This window comes from Prunus avium, chromosome 1, assembly GCF_965620075.1.
Source record: "Prunus avium chromosome 1, drPruAviu1.hap1.1, whole genome shotgun sequence".
Lineage (NCBI taxonomy): Eukaryota > Viridiplantae > Streptophyta > Magnoliopsida > Rosales > Rosaceae > Prunus > Prunus avium.
Genome location: NC_142284.1, coordinates 56,974,171 through 56,991,670, shown reverse-complemented (window position 1 = coordinate 56,991,670; position 17,500 = coordinate 56,974,171). Strand labels below are relative to the sequence as shown.

General features: G+C 38.9%; 1 protein-coding gene across 11 annotated transcripts; it reads left to right on the top strand.

Moving 5' to 3' along the window:
• Positions 1 to 2,176: 2,176 nt before the first annotated feature.
• LOC110745567 (putative disease resistance protein RGA1) lies at positions 2,177 to 8,875 on the top strand. 11 transcript variants are annotated; one of them, XM_088252421.1, is made up of 7 exons: positions 2,177 to 5,374; positions 5,601 to 5,731; positions 5,985 to 6,894; positions 7,200 to 7,324; positions 7,447 to 7,840; positions 7,998 to 8,157; positions 8,307 to 8,875. In XM_088252421.1, exon 1 carries the CDS (start codon positions 2,413 to 2,415, stop codon positions 5,326 to 5,328), a length of 2,916 nt encoding a protein of 971 aa, XP_088108547.1. In that variant the 5' UTR covers positions 2,177 to 2,412; the 3' UTR covers positions 5,329 to 5,374; positions 5,601 to 5,731; positions 5,985 to 6,894; positions 7,200 to 7,324; positions 7,447 to 7,840; positions 7,998 to 8,157; positions 8,307 to 8,875. The 11 variants fall into 11 exon arrangements, with proteins under 11 accessions (XP_088108547.1, XP_088108545.1, XP_088108561.1 ...); XM_088252419.1 differs by having other exon boundaries at positions 5,976 to 6,894; XM_088252435.1 differs by having other exon boundaries at positions 5,601 to 6,196; positions 6,372 to 6,894.
• The last annotated feature ends 8,625 nt before the right edge of the window (positions 8,876 to 17,500 follow it).

Genomic DNA, 17,500 nt, shown 5'->3' with positions numbered 1-17,500 from the left:
GTGCCCACACATTTAAGCACTTCACCTTTCCCTCCCCGAGCGATGTGGGATTGCTCACCGTTCTTGTTTCCCCAAGACACGGGTCTTACAATCCACCCCCCTTGGGGCTCAGCGTCCTTGCTGGCACATTTCCGGTCGGGGTTTGGCTCTGATACCATTTGTCACGACCCGACTTCCCTAGCACGATATTATCCGCTTTGGGCCCCCCTCTCTGCCCTCACGGTTTTGTTTTTGGGAACTCACGAGCAACTTCCCAGTGGGTCACTCATCCTGGGATTGCTCTGGCCCCCAAATCGCTTAACTTCGGAGTTCCTACGACTCCGAAGCCAGTGAGCTCCCAAAAGGCCTCGTGCTAGGAAGAGAAGTGCCCACACATTTAAGCACTTCACCTTTTCCTCCCCGAGCGATGTGGGATTGCTCACCATTCTTGTTTCCCCAAGACACGGGTCTTACAAAATGTGTGAAAAAAGACGGAGTTGGAATGTTGGAGGAGGATTGATGAGATCCACCTCTTGGGCTAAAATGATAATTTTGAACACCTTCCTTGTAATTCTTTAATTTTATTTAAGTTTCTAGTTGCTACCATCTTCAGATTTACTTATTTTCTTAAAATTAGTAACTATGATAATTGTTATCAATAAATACAAAGGAGGAATTTAAATTAGTTATTGCATTTGTTTTCGATTCTTTTCAATTGGTTAACTATATGCTTAATTAATTAGTGTGAAATTTCCATAAATTGTAGGTATAAACACATTCCTTAATGAGTTTTGATCATTCTTTGATCCTTGGGAATAAGGAGAATCAATTCAGCAACTCTTTACCAAAGTCATACAATTAAAATATTGAGGCCAAGGGGAAGCAAATTTCTCCGAATCTCAACAACTCTTCATCCAAGAATCTTCACCTAATTTTGCATATAATATTGCATAACGGCAGCCAGTCCAATTTTTTTAATTTGAAGTTCTCCACTTGCATTGCTTTGCTTTTTGTTTAGTTTTTGGTTTCGGGAAGGCCCCATTTTTCCAGATAATTAAATAAATAAAGGCAAGGGGAAGGTGGCTCCGACCGACTTTCGTTCCTAGTGGTTCAGTGTATTGTTGTTGGTAGTAACATTGGGCACAAAAACGCATAAACAACTTGCAAGTTGGAGAATCAAAAACATTGGGAGAATAAACTCTCAGGCGCCTCTGACCGAAGAAAACTGGACCGTTGGTAGTAACATGGTCAAACGGTCAAACGGTCAAATTTATCTATTCCAAAAGTTTTCCTTCTTCTTTTCGACCTTTTTCTATCCAGTTATATGCCCAATATTTGTTGTCATTTTTTTATGGCCCTGAATATGGAAGAAACTGAACATGAATTGATCAAATTCTTTCTTAATTTCTCCTACAAATGCTTCTTTCTTTTTCTATTTTATGGCCCTAAGGTCCAATCCTTCTTAAATAAATTCTACTATTTCTTCTACTACAAATGCTTCTTTCTTTTTCTATTTTTCAAGCACCTTTCCTTCACTCTGTTCCACAGAATGAAAGTCAACTAAACATTTTACAAATCACCACAGCCATTTGATGAGTTGAAATTCGCCTGCAAAAAAATTCAGCAGAAGCCAGGCTTGCAAGTTATGACAAATGATACTCAGAGGCAATGGCATCATCAATCTTAACACCATTATCTTCTTCCAGAAGCACCCCAACTCCTACCAAAAAAAAGGTCACATTGTCAAAGTTTACTACTAAATGATAGTAAATGATACACGAAGATTGAGGGGATGATAATATTTCTTATTTGCACAAAGATAAGAATAGTAAAATATTACAAGTGGAGGCAATAATGCAGTCACTTGAGCTCATGTTCTAAGACTTTTCTTGTCGAGTCTTTTTTGGTTTTTTTGTTTATGTACTTAGAAACTTGTCAGAGGCTTCGAAGAAAATGCACAACTACAATTTCCCAAAGGGAAAATAACAAAAGAAGAAGATTATGTGTGAACAATATATTATTTTAAATTTTATTTTACTAGTAAATGTCAAACTCAAAGATCAAGCCAAAGAAGTAGTCCAACGTATGTTCTTTCTAGGAATCATCGTAGAAAAGTACTAGAACAGTAATGTGAGGTTTGTCCTACTTTCTTGAACAATTCATTGCATTATTGTGGATTAAGGTAATGTGAGGTTTGGAAAACACTGGATTAGAAAAACTTTACTACAACAGTCAAAAAACTAGTTATAAAAGCTGGTGGTGGCGAGACTTATTACTTCACCAACCATTCTTTTGAGTCTTTGCCATAAGCTTTCAAGATCTCTACTCTCTTTAATCATATTTCCCAGTTGTTCATCTGCACTTCATTTTCCCTTTTGTTTTTCAACGACTGTTATTCAGTAAATTCTAAGGCCAAGCCAACAGGCAACAACAATGGCTGAAGCTCTGGTTTCCGTATTGCTAGAACAGTTGGCTTCCATCACCCTGAAGCAGATAGAGGAAGAGGTGAGGCTGGTCGTCGGTGTTGACCAAGAAGTCCAAAATCTCATTGGCCATCTCCAGGCAGTTCAAGGCGTGCTCCAGGATGCAGAGGAGAGGCAAGTGAAGGAGGCCAACGTCAAGAATTGGCTATACAATCTGAAAGACGTGTCGTACCAGATAAACGACGTGTTGGATGAGTGGAACACCGCCATTCTCAAGCATCACATGGAGAAGCAAGAAAAAGAAGGTGAGAATAATGATCTTGTCCTTGCTAAGAGGAATAAGGTACGGTTCTCCATTCCCTCCTTCCTCAGAAATATTCCTATCTGTTTTGGTCAAATTGGGATAATTATGCGTCATGACATTGCTAAGAGGATAAAAGAAATCAATGAAAGGCTAACTTGGATAGCCATTTTAAGAAACAACTATAACTTTCAAAGCACAGTTAGAGGCACTGAACAAGTTGAACGATCCAAAACCACTTCCTTTGTCAACGTGTCTACCATAATTGGTCGCGAAGAGGAAAAAAAGAAAATACTTAGCATGTTGGAAAGTGAGAGTGGTCATCAATCTGTGATAGCCATTGTAGGGATGGGAGGGTTGGGCAAGACTGCTTTTGCCCAATCTGTGTACAATGACCAAAAGTTAACAACTCATTTCCACAAGAGAATATGGGTTTGTGTGTCGGACCCTTTTGAAGAGATTAAGATTGCCAAAGCCATCATTGAAGTTCTGAATAAAGACGATACTCGAAAGAACTCAAATGACTTTCAAACTTTGTCAGAATGCATATCTAACAATATTGGTGGTAAAAAGTTTCTCCTCGTCTTAGATGATGTGTGGAATCCCACTGATCTTCAGTGGGAACCATTGAAGGAAGCTTTGCAAAAAGGTGATGCAAATAGTAGAATATTAGTGACCACTCGAAATAACACGGTTGCTATTATGATGGGAGCAACCAATGATCACATGATCAATTTGAATAAGTTGAGCGACCAAGATTGTTTGCGAATATTCCGTAGAATTGCATTCTTTGAGAAAGAAAAAGATGAGTCTAAGTTGTTTGACGAAGATATTAAGAACAAGATTGCAAAAAAGGTTGATGGCTTGCCTCTAGCTGCAAAGACTTTAGCTAGTCTCATGCGATATAAGAAGACAAGAAACGAATGGGTAGCTGTTTTGGAGAGTAAGATGTGGGAATTAGAAGAGGTTGAACAACAGGTTTTTCAATCACTATTACTTAGCTATTATGATTTGACTCCAGCTGTCAGACGGTGTCTTTTATTTTGTGCTGTTTTCCCAAAAGATTATAAATTTGATAGAAATGAGTTGATTGAGTGTTGGATGTCACAAGAATATCTTAGTATGAAAGGAGATAGAGAAAAAGAAAGAATGATAGGTCAACAGTACTTTGATAACTTAGTGATGCGCTCTTTTTTCCAAGACTTTTTTAAAGACAGCGTGAATGATGATATTGAAACGTGCAAAATGCATGATATTGTGCATGACTTTGTACAGTTTCTCACCAAAAATGAATGTTTTATTATGGAGGTGGCGGAAAGTTGCAATGAGAAAAGTATGGTAGTTGACAATAAGGTTCTTCATTTGAACATAATGTCAACATATAATGAGTCGTTTCCTGTTTCAATCTACAATTGCAAAGGATTACGGACTCTGGTAATTTCTACTTCGAAACTTCCTCCGTTACCCTCGGACTCATTTTCAAAATTAAAAAGCATTAGAACATTAAAGTTGAATGACAACTCAATCAAAGAAGTTCCCGAAAGTATTGGTGGACTAGTGCATTTGCGGTATCTCGATTTAAGTGAGAATGAGGAATTGAAAGAGTTACCCGATTCTATGGGTAATTTATTCAATCTGGAAACATTGAGTCTCATTTGCTGCTGGGAACTCAGAAAACTACCGTTGAGCATAAGAAAGTTGGTTAACTTAAAGCATCTTTATATGGAGGGGTGCTTGAATCTAAAAGTACCAAAAGAGATTGGAAGATTAAGAAATCTGCAAATCTTAGATTACTTGTATCTTCAAGACGGTGGCGAGGATGATGAAGGAATTTTCAAGTTAGGAGATTTGGGAAACTTGGAGCAGCTTCAAGGGAGCCTTTGGATTAAAAACTTGAAGTCAGCGAAAGATGCGAGTGAGGCTAAAAATGCAGAGTTGGGGAAGAAGAAGAACCTCCTTCATTTGACTCTATATTTTGGGCACGACAATGTTAGCGATCCGGAGATTGCAAAGGATGAAGAAATACTGAATGGCTTTCAAGTGCATACAAATCTGGAGTCGTTGGCTATCTATTCTTACCACAGTAACACCTTGTGTCCCAGTTGGATGATGAGTTGTCATAATCTGAGAAGGCTTAAATTCTCTAATTTACCATTTTGTGGGGTTTTGGCTCCTCTGGGGAAACTCCCGTCCCTTGAATATTTAGAGATATTTAGGATGAAGAGTGTGAAAAAGTTGGGAGTTGAATTTTTGGGAATAACAGGCGAAACACCACAAACATTAATAAAGTCGTTTCCCAAATTGAAAGAACTCCAATTTATGGTCATGGAGCAGTGGGAAGAATGGGAAGGAGTAGAAGAAGAGGATTCTAAAATTACAATAATGCCATCTCTTTTGAAGTTAGAAATCTATAACTGCATGCAGCTGAAAGCACTGCCAAACTTCCTATGGAAGACCCCGCTGCGGGAATTGAGCATGACGGAGGATTGTTCGAATATTGCACAAGGGTTCGTGACGACATATGGATATGGAACGGAGTGGGCCAAGGCGTCTCAAGTCCAAAACATCACAATTAATAGCAAGTTTGTGAAAAAAGACGGAGTTGGAATGTTGGAGGAGGATTGATGATGGGCTTTGCCTGCCTATCTGATCCACCTCTTGGGCTAAAATGGTAATTTTGAACACCTTCCTTGTAATTCTTTAATTTTATTTAAGTTTCTAATTGCTACCATCTTCAGATTTACTTATTTTCTTTAAATTAGTAACAATGATAATTGTTATCAATAAATACAAAGGAGAAATTTAAATTATTTATTGCATTTCTTTTCAATTCGTTTCATAAATTGTAGGTTAACTATATGCTTAATTAATTAGTGTGAAATGTCCATAAATTGTAGGTATAAACACATTCCTTAATGAGTTTTGATCATTCTTTGATCCTGTGGAGAATCAACACAGTCCTTGGGTCTTTACCAAGTCGTGTCTCCAGATGCACCTATCTATCTATCTAGTATGTTTCTGATCGCAGGTACGTAATTGGCAATGGCAGCTGCTCTTGTTCTAATTCGTGCAAGTCTCGTCTCTGCTATATATATATCCTCATTTGATTTCAATTCATCATGCTTACCTCCTAGCCCTAGTGTTCTGTTCCAAGGACCTTTAAATTGTTAATCTGTCGATGGTCTTTGCTAGATAAATACAATCATCAATATTCTTTCTATTTTTAGTTTTTATCACTCTTAGTCTTACTAAACTATTTCTATGATGGAAAGCATTGACAGGGAAGAAGAATTGGATCCCAACCAATCTCTGTTAGCAGAATCATCTCAAGCCAAACACCTTCCATCCAGAGTTGGGATAGAGTCCAAGAAACTATGGCGAGTTGTGGGTCCCGCCATGGGTGTTATTACACAGGCCTTTGCCGGCCACCTCGGTGTCGTTGAACTCGCTTCCATTTCCATTGCAAACAATGTCGTCCTCGGCTTTACTTTCGGTCTCCTGCTAAATTTCAGACTATGTTCGTGTAATAAATTTTATGCGCCATATGTTATTCCGACTTCTAGATTGTGCAAAATGACACCCTGAAAGCCGCGAAATAGCATATCCAATCTTTATTTCTTTGTCTCTAACTTTTTTGTAATTTGTTTTTATGACATTTAATTAGCTAGGCATGGCAAGTGCGCTAGAGACACTATGTGGGCAGGCTTTTGGGGCAAAGAGGCACCACATGTTGGGGATATACCTACCTACAAAGGTCATGGATTGTGTTGTTTTTCTGCTGCATTCTGCTGTTGCCCATATACATTTTCGCCTCTCCGATTATGAAACTGTTAGGGCAGGCCGATGACGTGGCAGAGCAAACTGGAGTGGTGTCTTTGTGGCTTCTGCCCTTGCACTTCAGCTATGCGTTTTTGTTCCCACTGCAAAGGTTCTTGCAGAGCCAGCTGAAGAACTTTGTGACTTTGTGGATTTCCTTGGTGGTTTTGGAGTTTCATGCCTTGATAAGTTGGCTTTTTGTGTATGTTTTGGACTTTGGGGTTGTGGGTGCTGCTGTTGCTTTGGATATCTCATGGTGGGTTTTATGTTTTGGGCTGCTTGGCTCTGTTACATGTGATGCAAAAAGACGGAGTTGGAATGGAGGATGATTGATGATGGGCTCTGCTTATCTGATCCACCTCTTGGGCTAAAATGGTATTTTTGAACACCTTGTAATTCTTTAATTTTATTTAAGTTTCTAGTTGCTTTGCTACCATCTTCAGATTTACTTATTTTCTTTAAATTAGTACTTATGATAATTAACTATGATAATTGTTATTAATAAATACAAAGGAGGAATTTAAATTAGTTATTGCATTTGTTTTAAATTCTTTTCAATTGGTTAACTATATGCTAATTCATTGATTTTTATAAAAGTTAATTATATATCCAGCTTAATTAGTGTCACTACATTAATGATATATCCAGCTTAATTAGTGTGAAATTTCCATAAATTGTAGGTATAAACACATTCCTTAATGAGTTTTGATCATTCTTTGATCCTTTGGAATAAGGAGAATCAACACAGCAGGTCTTTACCAAGTCGTTTCTCCAGATGACCTATCTAGTATGTTTCTGTTCGCAGGTGCGTAATCAAGTCGTTTCTAATTCGAGCAAGTCTCGTCTCTGCTATATAAATCCTCATGTGATTTCAATTCATCATGCTTACCTCCTAGTCCTAGTGTTTTATGCCATTTTGTTATGCAGGGTCTCTACTTAGGACAATAACCTGGTGCAAATCATGGATGCATGGATTCTCCTCAGTCCTCACAAGGGTCACCTTTACTTTCTGTGTCTGTGGATCTTTCTGGTTTATTTATCTATTCCGAAAGTTTTCCTTCTTCTTCCCGACCTTTTTCTATCCTGTTATATGCTCAATATTTGTTGTCATTTTTTATGGCCCTGAATATGGAAGAAACTGAACATGAATTGATCAAATTCTTTCAGGTCCGTCAAACTTGACACATCTGAGCTTTAGAAGAAACGATGCAGTTCTTCGCGTGGAGTTAGTAGCTTCGGTTGCTGTAATTAACTTGATCAAGATGGAATTGGACAGAGTCAGAGTGGCATGAGACCCGTAGAAGATTTGTTCATCTCCAAGGTATCTTTGCCTCAAATTGTACAAATTGAAAATATCAACTTTATTTTTTCCTAACGCAACAATTCGAGGAACCTTGTGCGTACATATGTTTAAGGTTCTGTTTTGAAAGTGTAATCACATTCTAATCCCATTGAATTTCATTAACTTGGCCTTGTAGTGTCTAAAACGACTACCATGTTTGTGGAGACTCTATTAAGTGGAAATTACTTCAGTTTCTTAATGCACATGCAAAACATTTCTGCAAGAGCATCAATTTGCGAATTGTGCTAAGATCGTTGCTTCTCAATTAAGAGGCACAGTGGATAGGATTTTGATTGGTAAGTAAATATTGCAAGATAATATTTTTGGAATTTGAAACCAAACTGGTGTTTCAAGCCTTCTTTATTAAATTAGATTCATGAAATAGTTTTGTCACTCTATTTCTATTCACGGTTTAAAAATCTGAGGTCCTTCGGATTGTGTGCAGAATCAACAGATGCTGTGATAAAGAACGCTATCACCACAACCTGCAGTAGCTATGAGAGCCCTCAACGTGGTCCACCCTTGCCATGAGCTATATGCTTTGAAGGTTGGAATCTCCCTTGCTTTGGATGCTTCACTCTTTGACAGCAGTTCAAATGATTAACACTGATGAGGAGTGCTTGCATCAAAAGGGGTTTTGGTGGATGAGATTCATCGCCTAATTGAGTTATGATGAGACCCCAAAACTACTGTTGAGTATGTTCCTAGTAAAGCTAATGGAGCTGCTCACTGGATTGCTCAGTTTTGTCTTCGTGAATCAGCCCATCATTTTGGATGGATGAGTGCCATCCTTGACTACTCATGGATTGCATTCAAGATGATTGTCCTTCTCTGCATTCCTTTCCTTGATTCTATTGTAATTTCTAGGCATGTGTGGTACTCTTTCCTATCCCGAAGTTTTGTCCCATGTGGTTTTCTTCGGGAAGGTTTTAACGAGACCACTTCGATACATGCTGACTCTATTGTTCTTGATTATTTGAATGAATTATCATTTGCCTTTAAAAAAAAAAAGAATTTCAAGTCATTGAGCTTTTAGTTCTGGAAGGTGACACCAAAAGACATTACGAAGGTTCAGATTGGTGTTTATTTAGGGTTTGGACCCTTGTGCCCCAATGAAAATAACCCAGTACATAAAATTGGCAATGTATCATTTGATTGACACTGGAGGATCCCGTTTTCTCAATCGCATTCTTGGAGTATGTCAAACTTAACAAACCCTCATCCTGAGCCTCTACATTTAGACACCGTGCATTTACGACTCTTTAATTTTTAACTTTTGACACCTATCTATTTAATTAATCTAACCCTAACAATGTTAACTCCAATTTAAAATAAACAAATTAAACTGAACAATAAAGAAAAAATTATAAACCTAGCAGCCATCCCACCTACCCAACTCCGAGTGCCACCCTGACCCCTCTCCACTGTTCACCATTGACAACTCTCTCTCTTCCATGAATACAAAGACATCGCCAGTTAGCAAGAATACAAAGACATCAACCAAATGATTTGGATAGCAACTGGTCCTCTCACAGCCTATTAAGGCGCAAAGAGGTGCAACTGCACCTCCATTCACCAGAAAAACCATTATAGGTGCCTCAAATTGCCCCTTTGCTCTGTACATACTTTCATTTATTTTTATATTACTCAATTTACTTAAGTTTACAATGTAAATAAAGAAGTACCCCCCATTTGGATTCAAATAAAAATACTAGAAAATTAAATTCCCACCAAATCAAAATATAAAAAATCGGTTTTAGTGCAAAATACGATTTAGGCTAAAAATGATGGCTCATTAAGTCAATATATACTTCATATTAAAATCCCATAAAATCAAGCTTTCTTATTTGATGTGTAAGGAATAAAAGCCGCGCCAAAAATTATCTTGAGAAAATAATTATTCCGAAAAACCATTTTTCATACTTAGTCAATATTTTTATATAAAACAATTTTTCATGTATGATATGAATGCATGAAGGGACCTAAGGTCAATCTAGGTAAAAAAAAAACCTTAGATCTGGGGCTCCTTGCCTCCACTTCGGTTTCCTTTAGTTTTTTTTTTTTTTTTTCTAGTTTTCCCTAAGTTAAGCCCACTATGTGAGACCTCAAACCTCCCATCTCTCCCTCTCATTTCTTCCCCAGCCACCTCCACTTTTCACCCTCCACTTCTTACATCTACACTCTCCTAATCTCTTCCTTGTTTTGTTGTCATCCACCTATGGCCAGTGACTTCGTCCGGTCGCCAGTTCTCAACCATCACCGTTTGCTCCTCGGTTCCACGTCCGCTGCTCCCGTTGTTCTTCCTTGGTGGTGTGTAGTGGTTCGTGGCTACGATTAAAGTGCATACTGCACTTGACTCTTGGATTATGGGAGCGCTTCCGCGCGGGTGGCCTGCTCACCCCATCTTTCGTTAGCCTCTTTGATACCCCATGGTATCGGTTACTCCTCCTTGGTGGTGGTGGATCTGCTCTGGCGGTGTTGTTGGCATGCTAAGTGGTGCGGCTGCTCCTGTGTTCTAGATCTAGGGTTTCTTTGTTTATTGTTTTATGGGCTTTGGTTGTTTATTTGGTTTTGTATCTTTGGGCTTGCTTTATTTGTTGGTGTTGGGCTGCATTTGAATTTAGCTTTCCTCATTTTGTAATGTTTCCCACTATTAATGAATAGAGTTTCCTTGACCAAAAAAAAAAAGCACAATAAGCAAAATATGGACGATTGTGCAAATGATGCTTCACTAAAATGACAGAGATGTTAGCCTACACCTCAGACCACCTGATTAAAGCTCTTATGCCCATGTGCTGTTAGTTGTATATTGTGAGATGGTGTGTTAGTTACGATTACTAGTTAGTTAGCAGTCTGTTAAGTTAATCAGTTGGTTAGTGTTACTTAAGCTGAACTGATCTACATGTATATATATAAGCTGGTACTGTTACTTTGTGAAATAATGAAAAACATTCCTTCAATATCAAATATCTCTCTCGAACTCTCTCTTCTACCTTCTTTGATTTCTAAGCTTGATTGACCTCTTTAATGAAGTCCTAGAGGAAAGCTTTCATGGTATCAGAGCATCCTCTCTGATTATCATTTATCGATTTTCTTTTCTCTTTCTCTTTTCTTCCGCTGCTCAGTTCTTCGATTCTTACTCTGCTTCGTTTCTCTATGCGATTTTCTAGCTTTCTTTTCAACTTTGCTGCTCTTTCGTCTCTGTTTGCTTCGATTTGTTTTCTTCGGTTCAATTTCGTCTTTGTATCTTGCAATTGATTCCTCTATACTGCTCGGCTGTCCTTGCATAATCCCGCCTAGCTCGTCCATTACCCCCGTTATTACCTTTGTTGTGGGCAACCTGGACGTTGAACCCTGCAGGTTCTCTCCATTTTTCGGTGTACATATTCTTTCAGACGGGTCCTGGTGGTAAGGCGGCCTCGCCGGTCCTTGGTGCTTGATATTTGGAAGAGGTTCCAGAAGGTGTGAACCGTTGACCTCCAGGTTCCTTAGATGGACTGCTTGCTTGCGTAACGATTGGACCAGCGAGCGTCATGTCTGGAGTGCCTGTGTTAGCAACTTGGAAAGGTGTTCCACAAGAACTTCCTATCACCATTTTGGGAGACGTTGAGTTAGCATGGCCGCTTGTTTGGCCCAGAGAATATTTTGGAACCCCTGAAGAGGTATTCTCATTTTCGAGGAGCCCTTTTCCTTTCCTGGGCGCGTCCTCTTCATGTGCCATTCGTATGATTCGTTCGAAGATTTGACTCAGGTGTGCCCTAGTCTCGTTTCCTTGTAGAGTCGTGTTCTCATATCATTTCTCAACGGTCTGGACAATGCTCTGGGACATGTGATTCATGGAATTGGTCATAGAAGTGGTCATCGTCTGAAAACCTTCTCTCATGGCCTTTTCCAACCGTTCAAAGGGGTATTCTGTGGAAGATTCCATTTACTCTGTTTCCACGATCCCTTTGTTTCTTTCGTCAGTGGCTTGGGTGGACTCTGCCATGTAGACTTTCCTTCTAGTCCTTCTCACCATACACGAGCGAAAGTCCCACCGGGCGTGCCAAAAAGATGTTGGGTCTCTTTTCCTGTCAAGTATTCTTTTCGCCCAATGTCGTAGTAGGTGTGCTCGAAAGAATACAGGAGCTGTTAGACCTACACCAATGCCCCAATTGTTTCTTTCTTGGCCCGCGCAGATGTTATTTCAATATTCAACGAAATTGAAAGTTTAATCAGGTTGATAAGAAATCCAGTCCAGCCCTATCTTGGGCCTAATCTCTGAAATTCTTCTGATTCATGGGTTCTGCTTTATAGGCGTGCCACTGTTGGATGTATGACCAGTCCAACAGACCTGGTATGAGCGAGCGTGGTTAGTATTTTGTGGAGTCCGCGCCTTCTTCCTGATCCTCTGTTCAAGCCATTGTGCACCAGGTGGGGTACTGGCCTGGTTTGGTTCTTTTCTATGCCCCAGTTAAGAGGACTTCACAATTCTTTCTCTCGTGTATATGTCGGCTATGGTTGGTGCGAGCAACACCTATCCAAGCAAGGGAAAAAGACAAAGTTCTTGGTCAGCAAACACCTCGCGCGAGTTTACGAACCTAAGTCTGAATTTATATATATATATATATATATATATATATATATATATATATATAATTTAACCACAATTTCGGGCCCAACTATGTGACTTTCGGGCCCAATTGGTTCGTATCCCTCAAGCCTACGCGGCCCGATTCGGGCTAAAAACCTTTCGTGATATTATAGTTTTAAAAAAAATGAAAGCGGGAAACGGCTTAAAGATTGCAGATATGGAAATGAAAACAGACATAAGCATAAAAGAGCTCTTTAGATATGGGTTTCATCATTCTTATTTACTTAACTCTTAAATTAATGACAGAAACAGCAGAGATTCATGCTTATTAGTTTCAAACTATGAAATACATTATCACGGTGATCTAAGGTTCATAGCCGACTAAATTTACAAATTCAAACTGAACATTTTCAGAAGTTAATCATACCATGGAAATGGCAGAGAAATAAAAAGATGAACACAGAGATCGTCTGGCTATCTGAAGTCTGAACGAGATGACTGGAATGCCTTGAGTGCTTTTCTAAGACGTTGCGTCTGGTTTTTGGAGAGAGAGTCCCCTTCTTCTGTGCTGGAAGCTCTCTATTTATAGGAGCAGGAGAGGTCTTAAGTGATGATGACTGAGCAAGGATATTTGGCTGTTGTCCAAAGTCAGCTTGCTGATTTGACGTCCTGAACTGGTCCGTAGAGGGGGAGATCGATCTTTCTGACGAGAACCGTCGGTCCTTCGAATTAGTTTCCTGGTCTGAGGTGTTTTCGTCCTTGGTGATTTGATGTGCAAGTTGGCTTCTTACCTGGCTTGGTGGCTTCCTTAGGCGGCTGGCTTTTCTTGCTGGAAGAGGGAAAAGTCAAATCGTCATTAAATGTTGATGGTCCTTCTCACCTCCGCGTGGGTTTGGAACATCTTTCGATTTCCCATTTTTCAGTAGTCCAATCGCTTTGGGCCCTCTGCTCTTGGGCTTTGGTTTTTGTCTTGGTGTTCTTGAAAAATTTAACCTATGGACAACTATTGGGCTTGGGCCCTTGCCATGCTCTTTTTTGGGAAGGTAACCAGTTTTGGTCCATTGACCAAAATTGGGTACAAAACATATATATCCATAATGCTACCTTTTGATTCCTGCAGCTTGGAATTCTGGAGCTATAGAATCCTAATTCTAATGACTGGATCCTTAGAGAAAGCAACTCTTGCTGTGGATGCCTTGACAATTTGGTACAACACCGAACCTTTGGGACTGTGAACTCTATATATATATTGCTTACATTTATCTTTTAAAATCCACACCTAATTAGGTTTAAGTTTTTAACTTTTCCTTCTGATATTGCTTGGATTCCATTTTGCAGCATGACTATAAGTGGGTGGGAGCTCATGATTCATTGGGCCTTCTTGGTTAGAACAGGGTACCATATTTTTATGACCTCTTTCCACTATTTATCTTCTTCTCAAAGATACGTACATATGCATGTTATAGGAGTATTACACGTGAATTTACTAACTAAGGTTTCAACATGTTAATTCTTTCTAATTAATTTTTTAGCAGCCTTCTGAAAATCTTGTCATGATGAAATTCACAGAGTAAGAGTGGCGAATGAGTTGGGAGCTGGAAACTGGAAGGCAACTAAATTTGCAGCAAAGGTTTCTATGGCAGAATCTGTCTTCATCGGTTTATGCGTATGTGTAATTACTATCATACTCCATGAAAAGTTTGCATACATATTCACATCCAGCACTGATGTCATCCAAGAAGTTGATCAGATGTCGTATCTCTTGGCAATGGCAATTCTACTTAACAGTATTCAACCCGTCCTGACAGGTTAATTTTGAGAATTCATGAAGCTCCTAATTAACAACAAATTAGTCCTAGTATAACCTTAATATTGGTTCTATGAGGTGCTAGTACTTTACCCAAATTTTAAAAAAAAAAAACATTTCTACTCATAACTGTTTTAAAGTTTAATTGCAAATACAAGTGCTTCGTGAAAAACTTGAAAATGCACCTTCCATTGCCTGAAATGACTAGAAAATATTATTGTAATCCAAAAATACTTTTAACTTTTTTATGTGAAATGATGTTAGAAGTGTTTTTGGTTATTTGAAAGTGTTTTATCCCTTCCGAAATCACTGTCAAACAGAACATTACTGTTTTTCTTTTTCTTCCATTAAATCAGTAAAACAATTGTCTTTGTGTTCACAGGAATAGTTGTGGGCACAGGATTGCAAGCATGGGTTGCATACATAAATCTTTTCTGCTACTATATTATTGGGCTCCCACTTGCGTTTGTAATGGCATGGATCCGCCACTTGGGTGTTTTGGTACATTTCGCTATGTTTCTCTTTGTTATTGCGCCAATTAAGAGCATCTCCAATAGATTAGCTAAACTCTTTCTAGGTCTTTTTTTTATACTCAAATTCACCCAAAAAAAAAAATCATCCAACATGCTAGCTATGCATAAGTAGAATTTAGTTTTCTGAATAATGATTCAGTCTTATTAAAAAACAATTAAATGTTCAAAGTTAGTCAAAACTAGAGAGTACGGAGTAAAATTATTAAAGTGACTAGTTATATTTTAAATAATTGATTAGCCGCTGCCAACTGCTGTGCAAACGGTGATTTTGGCCATCGTGCTAATACGACATGATTGGGAAAAGGAGGTATAAGAATTTGTATTTACTTCTCCTTATTCTGAATGCTTGCTAGCCCAAGTGTCGTTATTCTCCTATCCAATATTTATATTGTTGGATCAATTTTGCAGGCTCAGAAAGCTAGCCAGCGTGCAAAGAAGTGGTCAACGCCTAACCCTGACAATCAAATACAGGAACATAAATAGAACAAAAATACATGAGCATTAAATCGAAATAATTTTTTATAATTTTGATATAATCTGCAGGTTCAAATTTTGTAATCATATTCTAAGTAGTTTTCAATTCTTCCAGTGTGTCTCAGATCCAATTGAATTTCTCATCAACTTGGCCTTATAAAGCAACTACGTTTGTTATGGAGACTCTATTAAGTGGAAATTACTTCAGTTTTTTAATGCACCTTCAAATTTTTGCAAACTGTGCTAGGATGGGATCATTGCATCTCAATCAAGAGGAGCATGTGGAGTTGATTTGCTCACTTTTGTAAAAAATAAAAAAGAAGTGAATTTGCCGAGGAAAAGAAGTTAGTTTGCTCAATCATGGAGCCCAAGTGCTTAATCAGCTCAAGAAAAGTGCGAGGGAATATTCTGCAGAAAATCCAATTGAGTGGATATGCACCAGTTCTCCAGCTACATTTTCCAGTCCAGAGAGAACGATTTCGTGATGTTGCAAAACTGCTCGAGCCACGCGGATGCAGTTTTGTTTTCTAAAGTTGCCTTGTAAATGATTTTGTAGCTCTTTTTGGTCTTTCCCACCTTGTTTTGTAGCTTTTTTTTAGCCGGTTAGCCCTTGTTTTCCCCCCCTAATTTTAGGGTGTATGGTTTAGGACTTGTGAACCTGCGAGTCATGGGTGTAATTGGGGATTCTCTATTGAGAATTTGGGTTGAGAAGAGAGAGATTCTTTCTAGTGGTTGGAAGAACCCACTTTTGTTCTTCATCTCTTGTAATTTTCTCGGTCTCTGTATTGTTGTTGTGCTCACTTCTTTGACTTCTTCATTATGTTTTCGTTTGATAAGACTGCACATACAGTGGATATGATTTAGATATTGGAAAGTAAAAATATTGGTGATATTTTGAAAAACATGAAAACAAACTGTTGGTTTGAGTGTACAATCTGACTAAGAGTGGCCTTCTTTCTTAAATTACATTTTTGAGGCCGTAGTTTAGAATCAGGGCTTAATTATGTACATGCCCCCTGTGCTTTCAAACTTATCTCAGATTACCACCTGTGTTTGCAAACGTCTCAAAGTACCCCCAAACTTTTTAAAAACCGTCTCACGTAACCCGTTTCGTCAGTTTTTTTGACGTTCCGTTACGAATGTTGGGCCCCACTTCGTTTTTTCTTCTTTTTTTTCTCCTCCTTCCCCCTCCCAATTCCAGAACAGTAGCCCCTCCCTTTTGTTACTGTTCATCGCTTATTTACCCTCCAAAACTCATAAATTTCTCCTAACCAACACAACTAGCAGCAAGAACAGCTCGAGAGGTTGAAAAACCATACCTGGATCGAAGCAAATGGTGCTCGGAATCGCCCGAACGAGCGATGGATATTTTGGGTAAAAACTGGCCAATTTCTTGCTTTTTTCGGCAATCCAGACGGCGGTTGGCAGCGGCTGAGATGTGAGGATGGTAGAGGACAACGTGCTGGTTCTTTTGATACCCATGCCATCGCATGGGTGGGCCGGAGGAGGAGATGGCGGCCCAAAAACTGATCGGATAAACAGTAACAAATGGGAGGGGCTGCAGTTCTGGATTTTGGGGGGGGGGGGGAAGGAGGAGAAAACGGAACATCAAAAAAATTGACGGAATGGGTAATGTGAGACGGTTTTTTAAAAGATTGGGGGTACTTTGAGACGTTTGCAAACACAGGTGGTAATCTGAGATAAGTTTGAAAGCACAGAGAGCATGCACATAATTAAGCCAAAATTAAAATACCAATCTTACAGGGTAGCACACGAAATGCAGACTGTGGTAGATGATCCACATTCCAGAAGCATCCCAATTCCTACCAGAAAAGCATATAGCTTTCCATTATGAATAGGGGCAATAATGCACAAAGAAAAGATTTGCATCATAAGTGGGGGCAATAATGCACTTCCTTGATTAAAGCAAAACAAAAGGCCAAAAAAGCCACGTGAAGTTAGGAAAGTACTGGTTTTTTGTCAAAAAGTAATGTGGACTGGGTTAAAGCAAAACAAAAAAGGCCAAAAAAGCCACGTGAAGTCAGGAAAGTACTGGTTTTTTGTCAAAAAGTAATGTGGACTGGGTGAAAACAAAGGGTTAATTACAGTTTAGTACCTCGTACTTACATCATCAAGGCATGTTAGTTTCCCGTCTTTTTAATTTTTACAATCGCATACCCCAATCTTTTAAATTTGTTACAATGTAGCTCTGCCGTTGGGGTTTCGTAAGATCTCTTTGTTAGTTGCCTACG